Source organism: Solea senegalensis, linkage group LG2 (genome assembly GCF_019176455.1).
Source record: "Solea senegalensis isolate Sse05_10M linkage group LG2, IFAPA_SoseM_1, whole genome shotgun sequence".
Classification (NCBI taxonomy): Eukaryota; Metazoa; Chordata; class Actinopteri; order Pleuronectiformes; family Soleidae; genus Solea; species Solea senegalensis.
In genome coordinates, this window is record NC_058022.1 from 31,907,507 (window position 1) to 31,926,897 (window position 19,391).

Below are 19,391 nucleotides of genomic sequence, written 5' to 3' on the forward strand. Positions count from 1 at the left end.
AATGTGTATCTCAGAAGAGTTCTCAGTTCACTTTTAAATATAAACAAATGCACACAATCAGGACTCTCTAGTGGCGTTAAGAGCTCATGTTGCCGCCAGCATTCCTGCACTGCAGCACATGCAGTGAGACGATTTGTCATGTGTCAAGACGGACAGAAGTGAATTCTCCTCCTCGGTCAGGACTGATAGTATTGCTTGACAAAGAATGCAGCGTACAACTGATGAATCATTGGTGCTCACATAGACCAAACAGAGGCTGAATAATAACAAACATTTCCAAAAGTTATGCACTGCAGACTGAAAGCCCCAACTTTAGCTGTCTGCAGTTAAATATAAATGCAGGCCCTAAAGGCAAAAACTCAGTTCAGTGTGTGCCCTGTTCATCCAATAAGGTGTGGGGAAGATTCCCGTTGACATTTAAGGCACAGAACAACACTTGTCAATGTGTCAGTCCCATTTTTGGTTGGTGTTTGTCTGGAAGACTGAAGAAAACATCGCTCCGCCAGAGCACAAGAAGCAAAGTTCAACACTTTATATCCAAGCAATAGTTCTGTTGAGAATCTCCAACGCTTTTAATAGCAACATACGAAACACTTCTATTCCCTGTGCAGCCTTTCTTATCGTTCCCATATTGCCTCATTGTTCCCCTGAGCCTCCCTCAGGCTCTGGCCTCTCACCGTCTTCCCACTCAGAGCCCGAAGGCTCGAGCTTTCTCACAATCCTGTTACGCTCTGAGTCCTGTCTATTCCTGCTCAAACTCTTACTCTCAGTTTAGCTGTGCCTGGCCACATTCAACACGACCTTCTCAGTTCTTTTTTTTTTCACATTTATCTCCTCTCCAAAAACTCCTGGCCCATTATTCAAGCTTTTTTCCTTTCTTTTCTCTATCACTCCACCTGTGAACACCTCATTATCCTTTATCTGCTTTTCTTATTCTCTCCCCCATCTCTCATTGCCATCTTCTCCCTAATCTCCCTCTCTTTTAGTGCCTCGCTGCATCTCCCTCTGCCATTTGCTCACCTCCACATTTTTACTGACCTCAATCAAACCCCACATTGTGTCCCTGTCAAGTGTTGCTGGTGCTAAGGGGATGCGGCTGGAAAATGAATTGATGAATTAACAGCAGAGTACATCTGCTCCATTGTTTCAGATGAGTACCTACAGCAGGCGATGAGGCCACTGGATCAGAAATGATGTTGTAATGTGACAGTGAAATAGGTCCACCATTAGCACAGCCAAGTGCATTTGTAGATAAGGGCACTAGATAGCGAGGGCCTCGGCTCAAGCGCTTTGCGAGGGCGATTTCTTCATTTACATTAACTGAATTCATCTTTACTGCAAATAGCTTCTGCAGGAAACAAGTCATGAGCCAGCACTTTTCCAGCAATTCCGAGCAGTTACAGAATGGGACTTCAAAATCTCTATTAGCGTGCAAGAAGAAGGGTATCATTATAAGGCCTTATGTTACTTTGGGACAAAAGCACAATCTCAGACTGGACGGAATGATTATCTCGACGAAGTAAAAGCTTGATACGTTTCTTCCAACCAGCAAACAACACTTGTTCACTTTAAAAACCCCTCTGCACTGTAACAAGAAGCAACCAGAGAAAATATAGTGTATACACATTTCCCATCAGTCAATGTTTTCAAACAAGGTTGTTTTCAAACTCCTCCATTGCCTGAATCAATGTGTCTTAATGACACAAGAGAACGCAAACACACACACACACAAGCAGCCACAAAGGAGCTGATGACTCATTGTCTGAGTCCACAGCAGCAACAATTGTGTGGAAACTTAAATGTACCTTCAATTCTACATTCCACCATCAACTCCCTGCAACCAAAACCTGATTCTAGCCATTTTCTGAAAGGTGTAAGCTCTCTTTTCACTCCCCCACACCAAAGTCCATCGAGAAAATCAGCGTTTTTCGCTTGCACAGACACAGGAGTTGTTGGTTTATTTCTATTTAAATGTGTGTCACGTGGGTCAATCCTGTCATAGTATTTCAAACACAGAAGTCACGCAATAATACGTTTTAACTTACTGATGCTGGCAGCAGTGGCTCAACAACGCCTGCGTGCCATGATGTGAAATTGATGATTTTCTTTATGGACTTTGGTGCGTTGGAGAAAAAGTTTTCTTCCACTGAAGTCCTTGGTTAATGTAAATTAACACTTAATAGGAGGGAAACACATCCGTGTCACATCCCCTCCGTACACACACTTTAACTAACACTTCCTCCTCGAGCTCCCCCGCTGAACACAGCATATCTGTAAGCTGCGATCGATGTACGTTTAACCGTCTAATGTGTACATTTAGCAGCTGCTGTGTGGACGGCTCTCCTGCAGGAGCGCGGCCAGAACCTGCTCAGTGCACAACTGAGCGTTCCCCCCTTGTCTACATTGTTTAGTCACATAATGAGGCGTACACTGTGTGACCTCCATTCAGAGATGGAAAGTGTGGTGTTCTTTTGTCGCCTTCCAGCTCTTAACGGCACACATTACTGTAGATTTAGATTTCGCTCTCCTGAGCCACGGTTTGTTCCCTCTGTGTCAACAGAGTGAGGTGAAACACTTAGGAAACATCCTCAGAATAAAAAAAGGAAAAAAAAGGCCATTCAGCTCTGATGAATAGGAAGACTCACGGTTGTTCTGATTAGTGTCCCTGCTTCTCCTCCTGCATGGCTGCCTTGTTTGTGTGGAGCGGTGTGCTGGAGCTGCAGTGCCCTCTGCAGGCGAGGGGAAATCACTTCACAGAGCAACAGTGATTTCCTGCAGGCTGTGCCTACTGCTGCGTAACCCCCTATTATACCTATTATCTTTCTCCACCCCATTTTAAAGACAGATGCACAAACCACAAGCCAGAACACAACTTGTTCATTATTGGATCTTTATTTAACCCTGAGGGCGTCGTGACAGGTGGAGAACTGTCGACTTACAGCGCACTGCAGTCATTCTTTTAAACCCATTACACTGTATAATAAGCATCCACTACTGATTATTCTGGGTGACACACACACACACACACACATAAATACCCGGTATAAACACACACACAGAGGGAGGAGGGCGGCGCACAGTAATGGCCTGGCTGCCACATTCCTCCAATATGGCCGGAGTCTGGGAAGATGAAAGGCAAAGGGATTGTCATCATGAAGCCGCCTCCTCTCCTTCATGTTTGTCTTCCTCACTGTCTTCATCACAGCGTGAGCTTCCTGCCTCCAAAGACATAAAGGTACGAGACAGAAGCGTGAGACGGATTCAGGCCACTGTTTTTCCAGGCCGTCAGAGAGACAGAGAGAGAGAGAGAGAGACACTTCCAGATTTGAAAGCTGTGGATGTTGCAGGATGTTGCAGAATCCATGTTGGAACACATTCGGTGCTCATCATTATTATTATTATTATTATATATTCATCCCAAGCAAAGAAGGGGTGGGGAAACTTGATAAACATGTACTTTAATATTCCAGCTGTGCAGAGAGAAGCCACTTCATATATAGTAGATCTTCTTCTACTTGTACAGAATGAGATCATTTGTCTATAAACTCTGATCAAACTTTTAAAGCCTCGTGATTCACTCGATTAACTTCAACTAGGGTTGGGTGGGCCATTAAATATTTAAGGCCACTTATGATAAAGTATGTGATACAGAGACATTCCAGCAGATTTGGATTTACATCTTTTCGCTCGCGCGGTGTGTGAACTTCATACTGCACCAACACTGGCGGTGACACAGCCGATTTTTTAAAACGACGCCAGCGCTCAGCCATCTTCAACTTTGCGGTGTCACTAAATCTTTCCCCGGGAAGTCCCACTGGTCGTCACATCTAATTGCTTTGCTGCTTTAGTTGGCAGACAGGATGTTACAGCCCCAACTCTGAGGATGATGCCCGAGGGGAAGAAACAAAACAAAAACAATAACTCATCAAGGCTCAAAACACAGCGCCGTATTTTACCCTTCTTTTTTTTTTTATAATTGCCTCAGTTGCCATCTTCAATTATTACCTGGATATTGAGCTACAGTGATTGGTCAGACTTCTGTTGTACTAGTATTATTATTATTATCATCTAAAAATGACAGCTAATTAACCTTTTACAAGACCAATCCCAGACAAGCACTACAGCACTTACATTTGCACAAAAGAAGAAAGTAATGTAAGGTGCGAAGTTTCTAAACCGCAGTGAATTTGACCATTTCTTCACTACTATAGCAGCAATTAGAACATTAGTGGAATAATATTAAGCACAGCTGGGATTTCTGCTCACTCATTCACTCACAAACCACTCACAAAATAAAGATAAAGTCTGCTATAAAACTAACACGGAGGGGTGAAATCTTTACAAATTGAGCATGAAAAGAGGTCACACCTCGCTATAAAGAGCGTGAGATGAAATAACAAAAAGTGTGAATACCTTGTTTCACAAAAACATCTCGACGGTTAGAGCTTCATGTAATATTAGCAGTCGCCCTAACAATTTAACCTTTCAGGCCATGGCCGTGATGACAGCGCATACACTTTATATTTAATAACAATAATTATAATATATTTTAAAAGTGGGGCCTTTCAAGTCACTCAAGGTCAGCGTACGGCGTTCTATTCAGGTAAACTGAATAGAAGACTCTTAACCTGGGCGGGGTTAAGAGTCTTGTTAAGAGTCACTGTTAAGTTTTAGGCAGTTGATGGAGAGCCAGGATCTGATTTCCTGTAGGTGGGTGTGAGGGTGTAGGTGGGTTTCAGTGGACAGGTACAGCTGGGTGTCATTCACATAGAATGTTGTGTTTGCGAAATATATGGCAGAGAGGATGGAGGTAGATGATAAACAAAAGGGGCCCAAGTACAGAGCCTTGGGGAACACCAGAAGCCAGAACAGAGGGGGGAATGGACGCGTTGTGAGTGTTTTTAACTGAATAAACTGAGAGCGGCCAGAGGAGTGTGTGAAATAGAAATGAAGGGTAGTTTGTGGAGGAGAATGGTGTGCACTCAGATCGATGAGGTTGAGGGTGCAAAGCAGTCAGGGAGTCAGAGAAGGGTGAGCGTGGAGCTGCAACTGTTCCACAAAACGTTTTTCATTTTACTTGCATTTTAATTCTCTAGCGAGGATTTTTTTTCAAACTAGTTTGACGTTCATAAACGACGTCTACAGTAAAGATTTGTGTGCACAAAAGGGACAGGAAATTAGCCACTTGTAGCATTTTTAAACTACATTTAAATGCAGATTGTACACGCCACTCACAGACTTCGTGTGAGACAGGTGGGCTGCCACTGGTATTGGTTGTATTTTTTCAAAGTGTAGCCTGTTATTGTCTGCTTTTCCTGGCCCCCAGCATGAAAGGTCTAAGGACACACATAATGGTGTGTATTTTTAAGCCCTTTGAGGCCATTTTCTTATTTGCGGCTATAAAAACAACATTGACTTGACTTAATTGGGTTTAGATCTGGTGAGCGTTAAGGCCGTCACTCTCCAACCAACCCTTCAATGAGCCCTGGCATCTGTACAGAAACTTCTCCTTTTGTGAGTCTGCACTCAACACTTACAGCACTTACATTTGCACAACAATACAGCAAGAAAAGCATTGTGGAAAATGGAAAGAAAGAAAGAAAAGAAATACAGCAATTTCTTCCGTGCCAGAATGCCTCAATAGCCTAAAATACAATTCACTTGCAACTGTTGCACCTTGGGACACATAATTGTGACCCACTCATACGTCTTTTTTTTTCTTTAATAAATGTTGTAGTGTTATGCTGAGAGCTGCGCTGCGTCGACCCAGGAGATCATGAATTAAAACAGATGTAGACGAGCAGATTCAAAGGGAGAAGGTGTGGGAAGGAAGTCAATTGCAACACTTCATCACATTATTGCTTCCGGAAGGAGCCAGACATCTTAAGACTGATGATATCAGTGGGTTTAAAGTGTACTGAGGGGACGGGGACGGGGTGAGGGGGATTATTGAGAGCACCTCTGCAGGACACAGTGCAGCTCCAAAATCAACGCCCGTTCACTGTGTGTTAATGACAACGACGACAGCACTAATGAGGCCGCACTTTACTGCAAAAATGACTCATTTTTGAATCATAATCTCAGTCACATGATAATAATAATTCATCAAGATAAAGGAGCGAATCAGCCAGACATATTATTATTATTATTATAACAGGTGTCACTTCTTTATTCCTGCTTTTTGTAGCATGAAACAACAGTTTTTGTTGGGGGGGGGGGAAATGCAGTATGTCTGAAATATGTTTTGCCCTTGGCTAATTCCATCTATATTCATGGCAGATTATCACTGTAGTGTGTGATTATGAACAGAAGGAACATTGCATCCAGCAGGTTGTGTGCGTGTATTCATTTTCGTCACTTTGCTGGTGTAGACAGAACCAGAAGAAGTGAACGTTCTGGGCCTGTAAACACACACTGCGGAGCTGCCGCTGCTTTATTAACACATAACAAAGCTCATTTAAATTCAAAAGCACTTCCCGAAGCCCTAAAGTCGTTTATCAAAACCACACAAAATGTTTCCATACTGTGGTCTGGCACTTTCATCTCGGGCTTTGATTTATTTATTTTTGTCTTGTGTTTTCTCCGAGGAGGAGGAGGAGCTGAAAGTGCTCGTGCAAAAATCCCCCTTTTCACTTCATTTAATCTCTCATTGTTGAAGATCAGAGTCCAGGTTGTACAGACTTAGATGAGGGAACGTGGCTGTAACAGACACAGATTATCTCAGTGTTCTAGGGGCCCTTATGCAGTGTTCAGAAATTATTATACCCAGGGGCATTTGCTCGGTTTCTTTTGTTGCAACACTTCAGATTATAATTTGCAGAAATTTAATTTGCTTGTGATATCAAATTATGTCTCATAAAAACACTTGGTTTGCTTTTTTTTAAGCTTTTGTAAATCAATTACTTTGAGCACAACATTATGAACACTTATGAACAAACATGTTTGACTTGTTACTGTTGAACGACGAGATTCAAAGACGCTGACGCGGTTGTTGTGAAGGGAAAGCACATCCAGAGATAAATCGGCACATTAACGACTCCCACGTTTATCAGCTGAAAAGCTAAACTCTTAAGTGAATACGCTATTGTGACATTAATGTTGTGTTAACTTGAGCGACACGTTGCAGCTGAATGTCCCTCGTCCCTCCCAAGTGTGTGGAAAAACCTCTGTAAAAGGCAAAGATGTGTAGATAGTCCATCGAGGGCGATATATGAAATATAAAAACGTGGTGGTCCAAAAGGGCGGCCTCGATAAAGCTAACCTGGGACCTGACAGGAAGAAGAAAGGGAAGATTCATGATCATGGAAATCCATATTAGTTACAAGCTTACAGTGTTTTAATGTTAAAATAACACAAACCTTTCTGTTTTAAAGTGACTTGACGCCACACGTGTTGAAGAGACACAAATCCACTACAAACCAGTCAACAATATATTACTGAAAACATATTTTATTGTGCCGTTATAAAATTCAAATTGAGTAAAAAAACAGAAGTCTTTTAAACACCTCGCACATTAACTTAAGTTAATGGACGGTGGTGCACTCTAGTTTTCATATACTGTGGTTTCAAAGTGATATTTCAGTGTCTTATTCTCAGGCGTCCTGACCCAGTATCCACTGATCCTGCCGCAACAAAGACCTAAAACTTGGGACGATTTATTTATTTATTTATTTTAAACCCTTTTCAGATTCAATGTTGGCTTCTGCTTCATTTGCTTTGTTGTTTGCCAAAGTGTCCACGAGTGGAGAAGAGTGAGCAACAACAAACAAACAAACAGGAGCAGCAACACTGGCTCCCTCCTTGGTGCCACCTGAGAGGGGATTATTGTGACTCATTTTCTGCCTCCAGAGAAATATCACTTTAAAAAAACAGGTACACAGTGTGAACAGTAGAATGCATAAAAACAATCTGAAGCCCTGCAGACACGTAGATTTTCTGTTTGCCTTTTTTTTAAACAATACATACAAATGTACAGTCCTTTATGATGCTGCTGGCAAAAACACACCAATGTATCATAGATGGGTTTTTTTCTCTTCGTGGCCATAAAAAAAAGCAACTTTACAATTGAAATGTGGAGACATTCAAGAATAAACCCGACCCATTAACATTCATAATGTAGTGTTACATGTCCGCACACAGGAAGATGTTCTATATTACAGTGTGGAGTAGGGATGGGCTCCATACTAATCCTTTTTTTTTTTTTCTTCTTACATTTGGTTTAAAAACAACTAAGCTGTTTATACCACATCTGTGCCAATGCATTTACCGCCGAACCATGAACAGCCACTTCAAAAACAAATATTTTCCTCCCATAATGGAAGAAACAAATTGCTGCAGTAGGCAGAATGGATTTTCCCCGAGTTAAATCTGCAGGATGTTAAAATAACTCCGTCTGTGAACCTCGGTTGTTTTAACTTTTAACTCTTTTTTTTTTTTTAGGTTTTCTTTGCAATTTCCGCCCAAAACATTGTCATTTTAAACAACACGGTTCAGTTTGATACAGCACGGTACATATTTTTGTGCGTTTCCATTAGGAAGAGTACTAAAATAACCAGCCCACAACCGTTCTATTGTTTGTAACAGAGTGAAATGACATGGTATGGTCAGAGTACGCAGAGCCTGACCCAGGGCTTTACCAAACCAAACCATACCGCTCTGTACCAAACCAAAATGTACCGTGACGTAAGCATTTATGGGGATATTTACAGATGATATCGAGTCTTTCTTTATTCTTTTTCTGACCTCCAATCTGGTGATTTTGACCAGTATCGGCCTCCAGAATGTCAGAATGGTGCTAACTTCTTTGTAAGCCTCCTTTCTCACTCCTGCTTTTTCAGGGGGAATATGATTTGTTCCAATTTGAAAAATACCTCATTTAAAGCACTTAAAACTCTTTGTTTCCACTACAAAACTGAAGATACCAAAAATAAATGAATAAAATATGACAGACAAATTCCATATACAGGGTCAGAATGAACATATTTACATATGTTTGTCAGTTTAAAAGCATTTCAGTCCAATCTAACACTGATACACGGAATATAAAACAAAGTTTCAGTCGTTAGAAGTGAAAACACTTCTGACAGATAAAAATAAAAGCAGCTCAGTACAAGTTCAGCGATTCACACCGACTTGTGTCAGCTTGTGAAGACAAATCTCAGCTTCCGAGGAAAGGACTCCATTTCCCATGATGCTCCACGTCACTCGCAGTCCACCACACGCTGGCTCGCACCCCCCCCTCCCGTGCCGTCTGCGCGTTTCGCTGTCTAGACTTCACTCGCTTGAGACAGAAAGTAAAAAAAAGAAAGAAAAAAGAAGGGAGAGCAGTGATTGGTCGGGAGTCAACCTCACTAAAGAGAGGTTTAAAAGATGACGTCATCAGTGTCGCCGTTAGGCCGCGGCCTGTTTGCAAGCGGAGGGAGAGGCTTGTAAAAGTCTGTGGAGGGGACGGAAAGAAAGCTGCGTTAGTAAGCTTCACTCAGCAAGTCCTGCAATAAATAACACTGGCAGTGAGAGCTCTATTTATGACGTGATGTGAGGGGGACAAAAAAAAAACCGTGACAGCTGAGTTACGGGAGGATGGGAAATACACTGGAGGAAGAACACACAGACAGACAGACAGACAGACAGACGAGCCTTTGAGTCAGTTAAGACATCTGCCACCATGAAGGACGCGCACACGTTCCAAAACACATGCCTGGGTGAAGAAGATGCAGAGGGGGAGGAAGAAGAACACAACAACATGTGAGTATGTTACTAATCAAGAGTCAACACACGTCTCCAAGACAGGTTTGTAGTGTTTCCTTTGTGATGCCATGCCTGAATAATCTACCACCACTGCTGTGACGCAAAAACACACAAGCACACACGCACACACACCTCCTGGCTCCTGGCACCTGTGCCGGAGCCGCGAGTGGATCCGAAACGCGGATCCAATTTACACGCGGCGAATTATGCACAGAGGAAACACTCAGAGTCAGAGCCATGACAGTTAGTGAATGAGTTACTCCACACAAAGACGAGGTGAGCGGGGAAGTTAATGGCCGATTGGGGCGATATAACAAAAGGAAGTAATGCATGAAATTAAAAATGCGATGGGCAGTGAGGGATGAAGTGTCACCAGACTTCACGGGCAGCTTTACCAGAATGTTTTGAGTCTCCCAGTGGCTCTAGTTTGGGCAGTCTAGAAACTTTGGGTGTGGCCCATCCCACTAAAAAAACAAAAAACACACAAAATAAGAACCAAAGAAAATTGTCAGGATGTTGAGGTTACAAAGCTAAAGGCAGAAGCTGGTATATGTGACACCTAAAGCCCGATATGAACTCCGTATTTCTCAACGACTTGACTGAAGCTGCAAAACCTCGGCCTACCTGGTGGAGGTGGAGGGGTGGGGCTCTCCGTTGGCCCGTCCTCTGTCCTCAGTGGGTCCACGCGGTGCTTCCTCTTGAGGTGAAGCTTCCGTGTCTTCTTCTTGTTCTGCTCGACAGATGTGGCTGAAGGTACAGAGATATATCGGGGCATTAATTTAGATTATGATCCTTTTTGACTTTTTAACCAGCACTCATACATAAATGTTGATGTTTTGAAGATGTAACACTCACCCGAACTGGAGTGTTCCGGCGTTTGCCTGGAGTCGTCTGGGTCTTCCTCCTCATACTCCTCTTCCTCTTGACCAACATCAGCCTTAGTCCTGCCCTCCTGCAGCTCTCTCTGCCGACTCCGCTCCTTTTCTTTATCCTCATTCTGAAAGCAACACAAAAAGGGCAAAAGCGATCTAATAACTGCAGCTTCAATCAGAAATGAGACGGAAAAAGCCCAAGTACACGAGGGCTAACCACCTCAGAGATGACACTGTTGATTGGCTGGAACGGGCTGAGCACGGTTTCATCATCAGGCTCTTCTTCCTGGATCGGCCTGCCTTCTCGTTCTGCCCCTTCCCGCTCCTGACGTTCTCTGTTGACAGAAAAAAGGATGTTAACTTTCCTGGTCGACACGGTTACATTTACTAAATATTCAGATTTCACTTCGCTGTGTTTTCCTCACCTCTCTTCTCGTATCCGCCGTACTCTCTCGGCCCGCTCCTTCTTGTCCTGCTCCTCCTGCGCGCGTTGCTCAGCCGTGTCCTTCTGCACACGCTCAGTAATTGTCTCGTAGTCTTTGGCGATGTTGCTGAGGAGCCAGTTCAGGCCCTTCTTGATGGACTTGTCCACCTTTTTGCCGTAACCCAGGACCGCAGAGCATGGCTCCTGGGGTTGGAGCACATTTTCAATGAATAATATTGTACAAACCTGTGTTGGTTTATTTGACTTTTATTTGACTTTTCTAATAAAAGCATCCTTGAAGCGATTCAAACTACTATGCTGCTATGGCAAACAAGGGAAAATACAACACAACCTAACCTGCATTGTATGGGTAAAAATGCCACTCAAGGGCCATCACACAACAGGTGCACAAACACTTACGATCTGACAGAGACACTTGTTCTCATTTACAAGCTTCTCTAACGACAGGTTCTCAATGATGTCTGCTTCAGCTAACGCTCCATCCTGGTCCTGTTTGTTTGCAAGTCTGAAAGCACAGACAGTAACGCACACATCATCAGTGTTGAGGTAGAGGAAAAAGCTAAAAGAAAATTAAATATAAATATGCTTTGTCCCAGGATTAGACAAGATTATATGCATTTTCTGGTGTGAAAGCGGCCTTAGTGTTGCTTTAACTCCGCTCACTCACACTAGCACCGGTTTGCCTGCGATGCGTGGATGCTGAAGGACCTCGGCCATGGTCTCCCGCGTCTCCTGGATCCGCTGCACATCGCTGGAGTCCACCACGAACACCACACCGTATGACTCGGAGTAGTAGTTCTTCCAGATGCCGCGGATTCTCTTCCCGCCGCCGAGGTCAAAGATAGTGACCTCGTACTTGCCCTGCTTCAGGTCGACCTTGGAAAAACCTACGGTCGGGGCCACGTCGTTGGGATCCTCTGTGAGAGAGGACAATAGAAGCAGATGAAGTGAAATGATATCCGAGCAGAGGAGCAAGAGGCGCTGTTTATTCACAGGAAACAAGATGGACTTTACTGTTATTTAAAAAAGATATTTAACAACATGAAAACATTTACAACAAAAGGCATTTACCTCCTTGGATTCCTCGTACCGTTGCCGTCTTCCCTGCATTATCCAGTCCCACCATCACCAGTGTCACTTTCCTGTAGGATCATAAAGGGGGAAAAATGAATGCATCGGCTTATACAGTACATTGTACATAAGCATCACTATTGTAAAATCTGATGCCATCTGTGGTGCCATGTGTCTCAATGTGCATCATCTGTGCTAAAAGACTGACCTGGCATTAGTAACCATGACACACTCAGATATAAGCCTGTTAATAATCTGAATGAATGACGCAATGAGAGACGCGCTCGTAAAATACACCGACCGAGCTGACTCACCGAGCGAGTCAGCAGCGGTCACAAGCAGTTACCGCAGAGTATAATAAACCAAGAAATCCAAAGTAAAATAAACCCGACGACCACCAATTGATTAATAAGCCAAATTGTGGACTTGCTTTCCGTGTCCAGTTCCTTAATCGATATATATCTGTTTACAACACAACTCGTCTTTAAATCTTTCTAAGGAGGCAGGAAACACAGCCAAACTAAAAAGGTTGTAAAGACATACACACAGTCATCTGGGCATTTCTGCAGAATGCACACACCAGCTACCAAGTTTCTCAAAAGTCCAGAGAACTTTGTGAGAAGCCTTGCAAGATTATTTCTGCACCGTAATTCTCTACAAGGCAATAGCATTAAAATATATAGCTAGCATCTTTAAAGGCCCCTTTTGTTGATATTTATCCTGTAATATTAAATATTGTTGCACATGAGTCCACTGAGTAAACATACACTGACATAAACACCTGTTGCTTCCTGGCTGCATACTTAACTTTGACACTTGCGCCGAAACGACAACAACTGCACAATCCATTTAACCGTCTTCTGGAGCCAACTGGCCTTCATCAGTGCCGTCTCTGATATGACCATCAAAGAAGGTGAAACGCTAACTCCCAACATTACCCACCTACTCACTGCGAGTACAAACAAACCCCTCACAGCCACAGGCCAAAGGAAAAAGCACAACTAAACAGACCTGCTTGTAGGATTAGGGAAGGATTTCTGACTAAGTCCACAGGATCAGATGCCTCACAGATACCACGTGAACATAGCACTGTCAATTACATCTTTTTGCTTCACGTTTTCTATTTTAAAATGGCTTTATATTTTGTTTATTAAAATAACAGAACAAAAAGATGTCAACACAATCCTAATACATAATGAATGAAAGGCCTACAACAACGCATTATCATGCAAATATATGCTCAATGTAAGTTAATGTGCAGAGTGTTTATTTGATTTATGAATTCATTTATCTCTAAGGTAAAGTCAAAATCCCCATTAATTACTGAAAGCCCTCATTTTGTTCAAAAACATCACAAATTACCAATAGATTTACAGCAACAGTAAATCTATTGATTGATTAGTACCTGTAACTGATCAAAAACATTCTCTGATTGACTTCAGCTTCTAAAACGTGAATATTTTCAGGTTTCCTCTGCTCCTCTGTGACATTAAACTTTCAACATTCAAGGACATTTTCATTTTGAGGTTTGGAGGGGAAACTGATCTGCATTTCTGACATTTTATGGCCCAAACAAACTCATTCATCAGCAAAGAAAATGACATTTATGTCAACACCATTCATTTACGACCACTTAATGAGCAAAAACACTGCAGGAGGGAACTTTTTAGTGCAGTGCTTCTCAAACTTTTTTATACCAAGAGAGACAATATTGAGCTCTCAAAATAACACCATTATCACCAAGGTTAAAATACAGTGGTGTAAATAAGCTGAGCAAATTCAACTACTGACTTTCCACGGGAGGCAGATTTATTCCATTCATTCATCTTCTGTCGCTTTATCCTCCTCTTGATGCCAATCCCAGCTGACATAGGGGGCGAAAGGCGGAGTACACCCTGGACAGGTCACCAGTCCATCACAGCGTCACATAGACACAAACAACTAGTCACTTTCACACCTACAATGAATTTAGAGGGTCCAATTTAACTAATCCTCATATTGCAGAAAGGCCCTTGTTCCAACCGGGTCGCAAACCTGGGTCTTCTTGCTGCAAAGGGGAGAGTGCTAACCCCCCATCACAATAAGATAATTTGCTCTCTTATAATCCTCATCTTCCTCACTTATAGTTCAAACACATTGAGTAATTAGATTAAGATAGAGATAGAGACACACTCCAGTCACATATCCTGGTATATAGTATTTCTGGAAGAGTACCACCGGAGGAAGCTTGTGTACCACTGATGGTACACGTACCACAGTTTGAGAGCATTTGGTACATCATCAGCAGCGTCACTCCATTTGTGGTTATTTTGAGAAAAGCATCATGACACCATTATAATTGAATGATGTATGAGTGAAATGAAAGGATTTGATCACGTGAAAGGAGTCTCCATCTCATTCTTGTAAAACTACTGAAACAAACCACCTGCAGCTCCGTTTATTTGGCCCCGAGACTATGAATATTAAAGGCTGTCATAACATCTCATAACTCACCTTGCGGGCTCTCGCCAACGTTTTAGCCAACTGCAGCAATTCGCCATGAGGCTAAACATCTCAGTTCGAGTCCAGATGGCAGCAGTGGAGTGGACCGTCACGCCACGATCCAGCCTTGAAGAGGCAGCTCATAGACCGAATTAGCTACATAGCGAGCTAAGTCGTGATAGCACCGACGTTTGCAACCTTCGTATAAACACTCGACATTAAACAGCGCCGATGAATCCAGCGGTTGTCACCAGGTGTTGAAGACACACCTCACTTCAGACAGCATCCATTTCCAGAAATGCTAAATCCGTGCCTCCGTTAGGATTTAAGGTAACTAGCTTGAGCATAAGAAGCTGTCTTTTCTCCTCGTTTAGTTCCAGCACAGGAATAGAGTATTCGTACAAAACGGGGGGGGAAAAACAACCGGTGTTAAAACAACAACAACAATAAAGCGTTTTTCTTAACGAACCGAATGTAGCTATACTGTTGTTAGTCGCGAAACATTAGCTAATTAACGTTAGCTGGTTGTGTTGCTCTCTGCTTTGTTTACGCCGTCCTCTCTTGCTGCTAGGCATGGAGCCTCTATCGGCCTCCCGTGGTATTGCAACCAGAAAATCCCCTGCGGCCCATAGGTTTTGAAAGAGAACAAACTGTTTACAGGACATTGAATTAATATTGTTTTAATATCGTTAGAACTTTCCTTAAGGCCACAACAACCGACACATCTTACAATATGAACAACAACTATATAATGTAACTTAATTTACCATGTTTATGCTGTTCTATATATAATATAATATAGAATAATATAATCTACTGTACAGATAGTTGTATTGGTCTACTTTACTAATTACAGCGCCACCTGCAGCTGCAGTACACCTTTTTTCAATTCAAAAAACTTTATTGATCCCCAAGGGGGAAATTCAAGCTCAGTAGACGAGAAGACCTCAGCTGGTCTTTACTGCGCATGCGTTGTTGTCATTCACCACCCTCCAAGATTGTTGTGCTTGTTCAGCTCTTCCTGAATCCGGAAAAGGACAGCGTGAACTAGTTTAGAACACTCCAGTAAACCGGTCTCAAGCGCAGGTGAGTTGCGGTTTCTTTTAATTAAATTACATTTCTCACGTTGTGTTTTTACAACCTGCACTGCAGTTAATGGCCTGCGTCTTTATTTTGTTTTACAATTCTTACATTGTTTGTTTTAATTCATCCAACCCATTCATCATCAATGGATTGTACGGGGAGCTGTTCACTGTCATGATCTGTGTTTGTGATCATATGTTCTAATTTTGCAGATGTATGGACTGAAAAACTTTGTTAATTAATCAAAAATTATGATAAATAAAAATAATAATGAGCCCGATTGGCATTTGGCTTCTTTTGGTCAGTTAAAAGTAAATCAAATATAAATGATGACTCTCTAACACTTGTGCTTTCCTTGTTTACAGGCGCGTATGTCCTCAAGCATCCACATGATTCGTATCTTTGTCTATGGCACCCTGAAGAAGGGGCAGCCAAACTACTTCCGCATGTTGGACAGCACCAATGGAAAGGCCGAGCTCCTCGCCTCGGCTCTCACCACCGAGAAATACCCACTGGTGATCGCTGGCAAGTGCAACATCCCTTTCCTCCTCAACATCCCTGGCCAGGGTCACAGAGTCCACGGAGAGATCTACAGCGTGGATGACAGGATGCTGAAATTCCTGGACGCCTTCGAGTGCATTCCCACCATGTACCAGCGGACTGGGATTAGTGTCGAGGTGAAAGCGTGGCTGGGGAAGAGCGAGGGTGAGGAGACTCTGTCGCCAGGGAGCATCACTGAGGTGTTTGTGTACAACACGACAACGTACCAGCCAGACTGGCCTTCACTGGCCAACTATGAGAGCTACGACGCCTATGGAGACCACGGCCTGGAATATGTGACCAGAGAAGCACGAGATTGATGCAGCTCGCTAGTTCTTTTGTAACCTCAGGGCATTGGCAATCAAATATGTACGAATGAATGAAGTTCAAATGTCAAACTAGAATGATTATATAAGATCGGTTTTCTGATATGTATTATGATCCTCTGTGTAACATTGAAACAAGTGTTGTGATAGACAACTGTGAATTATCTGATTCTTGAAATCTCTCATTGATGTACTTAAAGGACCAGTGTGTGGGATTAAGTGGCATTTCGAGGTGAAGTTCCCCACCAAAGTGTAACTACGGTGGCCGTTAGGTGGCCTAAAAACATGAAAAGACCTATTTTAAACACATCAGTCCAACTAAAATCGAGCTAGTCTTAGTCGGACTAACATACCTGGATAATGTGATTCATAGTCCAATTACACCTCCATGTATACGTGTATTCAGATTGGAGTTGGACTCGACGTTCTGCACATGCACCAACATTTCCTCCTCCGTCTTTGACCGAGAAGTAGGAGGAGACGAAGCATAAACTGCGACACCGGTAACCACAAGAGCCATGCTCAATCTAATTTGTATCACAATTACAAAACCTACAGAGCCTCGGCACGATCAATCAATCAATCAATCCCACCGTCTGTCATTTGTAACATAATTATACAACATTGATGTTAACAGATCCCTTAATTCGTCACTCTGGACCTTTTTAAAAGCGGCATGTACTGTGAATATATGTTTCAAAGAGCATTTGTCCAACTTGTGTCTGTAGTACCGTCATTTTTGTCATATTCAGTGTAAGCACTCCATTACCTGGAAACACATTTCAGTAATTAATGAAATTAATAAAAAAGATGACAATCTGCTTACTGCATCTTCTGAGGGTTGTGTTACCAGTGTTTGTGTGTGAATCAACTACATGTAGTAAATCAGCCTCAGGAGAAAAATCTGCTTACATGAGTCAACATCTCTAACACCGACTAAAGAAATTCAAAGATGCTTTTCATTTAAACTTCATTTCCTCTTTAAATCTCTTTTCTGCGTTGTTTACATGGCTGTTTACTTCATGTTGTGTTGTTCTAATCTAATCTAATCCCAGCAGGTGCTGTGTAACCATAAGTAAACAAAGTAAAATCAGTTTTCTGGGGCGCTGTCACTTTTTTATGAACACAATGTTTTCTCATCTTTATTTAAAATAGTAAAATAAAAAAAGAGGAATAAGAAGGGAAGGTTTTTTTTTGGCAGTGAACCAGTGAAATCTCTGTTGGCGTTGGAAGCAGTTTTGAAGCCATTTAAAGAGAACTTGCAGGGAAACGGGAAGAAAAGCAACAAAAAAGCAAAAAGAAAAGTCATGAGGGAAAAACATTTCACAGTGTATCAAAGGACTGTACAAAAAGTCGCTTTACAAAACCGGGGGAAAAAATGTTTGTTTTGTAATCGTGTCCAAACTGGCAGCGCATTTAATTCATCAAATTATTCATGGGTTGCCATGGAAACAAAGCGTGTTGAACGCGAGCGTGTTGCACATGCACGGAGGCTACGGGAAACCTGGTTCAGGGCTGAATTATGTACATTTTTTAAAAACCTTATCACAAACTCTGTTTGCTGTGTAGGAAGATTTAGAATAATACAAATTGGGATGGATCCACGCGTGCACGTCAACGCCGCTCAGTGGCACAAACGTAAGGTTGAAAATAAGGAAAAACACTGTCAGTGAATCTTTGTGTTGCCAGTTTGACAAAGCAGGAAATGAAATGAGATAATGAACATCAGACACTGGTCATTGTGTATAAAGGGTGTTAAAGGAAAGTGGACGGAGGAGGTGAAGTGGAAGTAACCTCGTGATAAGAGTGCGAATCAAATCCCAGTGTCAATTCGAGTGTTTGCCGTGTGCAATGTGATTCTGTGTCTGTGATAAAAAAGAGTCATTTCTAGTGTTTTCGGGGCAGTCTAAAGTCTGACGAGGAGGAAGGCAGGCATCGATGCAGCGCCGTCATCAGTAAAGGTCTTTCCTGGTGCTCGGCAGTGAGTGGCTGGAGGAGCAGGTGGCGCTGCGGATCACCTCCATCCACCTGGAGGACAGATTAAAAAATACAAATTATTAAAGCAACAAGTACACCGACCACTATAACCTGGTTTACTACAGTCTTTTACTTAGTTAATTGTTGTTTTTACAGTATATTTTAAGATTGCATGTTTTGAATAGAGTTCTGTGTAAGTACAGGGGTTTAATTGACACCAATAAAGTCATCCATTGTTAGTGATGAAATTGTACAACTTGTAATATTGTAAATAACAAGCATTATTCTATTATTTTGGTATGAGTTAGTGTCTAAAATGTTGTTTTTAACATCTTATGCTAATCATCTGAAAAGCATTCTGAGTTGTACCTGGTTTGTTTGAAAAGCGTTGTATAAATGAAGTTTTATGTATAGAAAAGTATTATTTTTTAATAATACTAGTTGTATTTGTAAAGACTGTAAAATAACCCGAACCCATATTTAGGTCGGAAAAATACTTAATATACCTTGAATGGTTATTCCACAGTGAATATGTCAGAAATACTGTACCTTTCAAAGGTGTACTCGCTCTCTGATCTGAAATAGTACACATGGGACTTGAAGTGTAGTTTGAAAACGTAATCTTTGTGGATGTTTTCCGACTCGGCCGGGACCGTAACTGAGTAGCCGAGCAGAGGGAGGCTGGCCAGAGGGTAATCGTCCTGCATGCAGGAAAAAAAGGACTTAAATTCAACACGTTGACGCTTACAAACGTACGCTCGCTAACCTGTTATTTACCCAGTGTCTTATCACACAGCTATAATTTGTAAAATGACACTCCCATGATTACACAGTCATTACAGAGTTACA

The 19,391-nt window shown here is 42.2% G+C and overlaps 3 protein-coding genes across 8 annotated transcripts in view; 1 reads left to right on the top strand and 2 right to left on the bottom strand.

Annotated features, from left to right (window-relative positions):
- Positions 1 to 7,431: 7,431 nt before the first annotated feature.
- Positions 7,432 to 15,189, bottom strand: arl13b (ADP-ribosylation factor-like 13b). 4 transcript variants are annotated; one of them, XM_044019211.1, is made up of 10 exons: positions 14,629 to 15,189; positions 12,136 to 12,206; positions 11,732 to 11,981; positions 11,464 to 11,569; positions 11,045 to 11,247; positions 10,840 to 10,954; positions 10,603 to 10,744; positions 10,372 to 10,494; positions 10,143 to 10,211; positions 7,432 to 9,436 (listed from the first exon to the last, which is right to left on the bottom strand). In XM_044019211.1, exons 1-10 carry the CDS (start codon positions 14,685 to 14,687, stop codon positions 9,363 to 9,365), a joined length of 1,212 nt encoding a protein of 403 aa, XP_043875146.1. In that variant the 5' UTR covers positions 14,688 to 15,189; the 3' UTR covers positions 7,432 to 9,362. The 4 variants fall into 4 exon arrangements, with proteins under 4 accessions (XP_043875146.1, XP_043875145.1, XP_043875144.1 ...); XM_044019210.1 differs by lacking the exon at positions 14,629 to 15,189 and adding an exon at positions 12,943 to 13,126 and having other exon boundaries at positions 7,432 to 9,280; XM_044019209.1 differs by lacking the exon at positions 14,629 to 15,189 and adding an exon at positions 12,943 to 13,126.
- LOC122765114 (gamma-glutamylaminecyclotransferase B-like) lies at positions 15,183 to 17,386 on the top strand. The gene is made up of 2 exons (XM_044019213.1): positions 15,183 to 15,702; positions 16,065 to 17,386. The coding sequence occupies exon 2, from the start codon at positions 16,071 to 16,073 to the stop codon at positions 16,557 to 16,559; it is 489 nt and encodes a 162-aa protein (XP_043875148.1). The 5' UTR covers positions 15,183 to 15,702; positions 16,065 to 16,070; the 3' UTR covers positions 16,560 to 17,386.
- A 411-nt stretch (positions 17,387 to 17,797) lies between these two features.
- The window catches only part of LOC122765115 (FERM, ARHGEF and pleckstrin domain-containing protein 1-like), a 50,975-nt gene continuing 49,381 nt past the window's right edge, over positions 17,798 to 19,391 (bottom strand). For all 3 annotated transcript variants that reach the window (XM_044019216.1, XM_044019217.1, XM_044019215.1), the window contains exons 27-28: positions 19,092 to 19,243; positions 17,798 to 18,593 (exon numbers count right to left, since the gene is read on the bottom strand). In XM_044019216.1, coding sequence (XP_043875151.1) covers positions 18,518 to 18,593; positions 19,092 to 19,243 — 228 coding nt within the window. In that variant the 3' untranslated portion in view covers positions 17,798 to 18,517. The remainder of the gene's footprint in view (positions 18,594 to 19,091; positions 19,244 to 19,391) is intronic.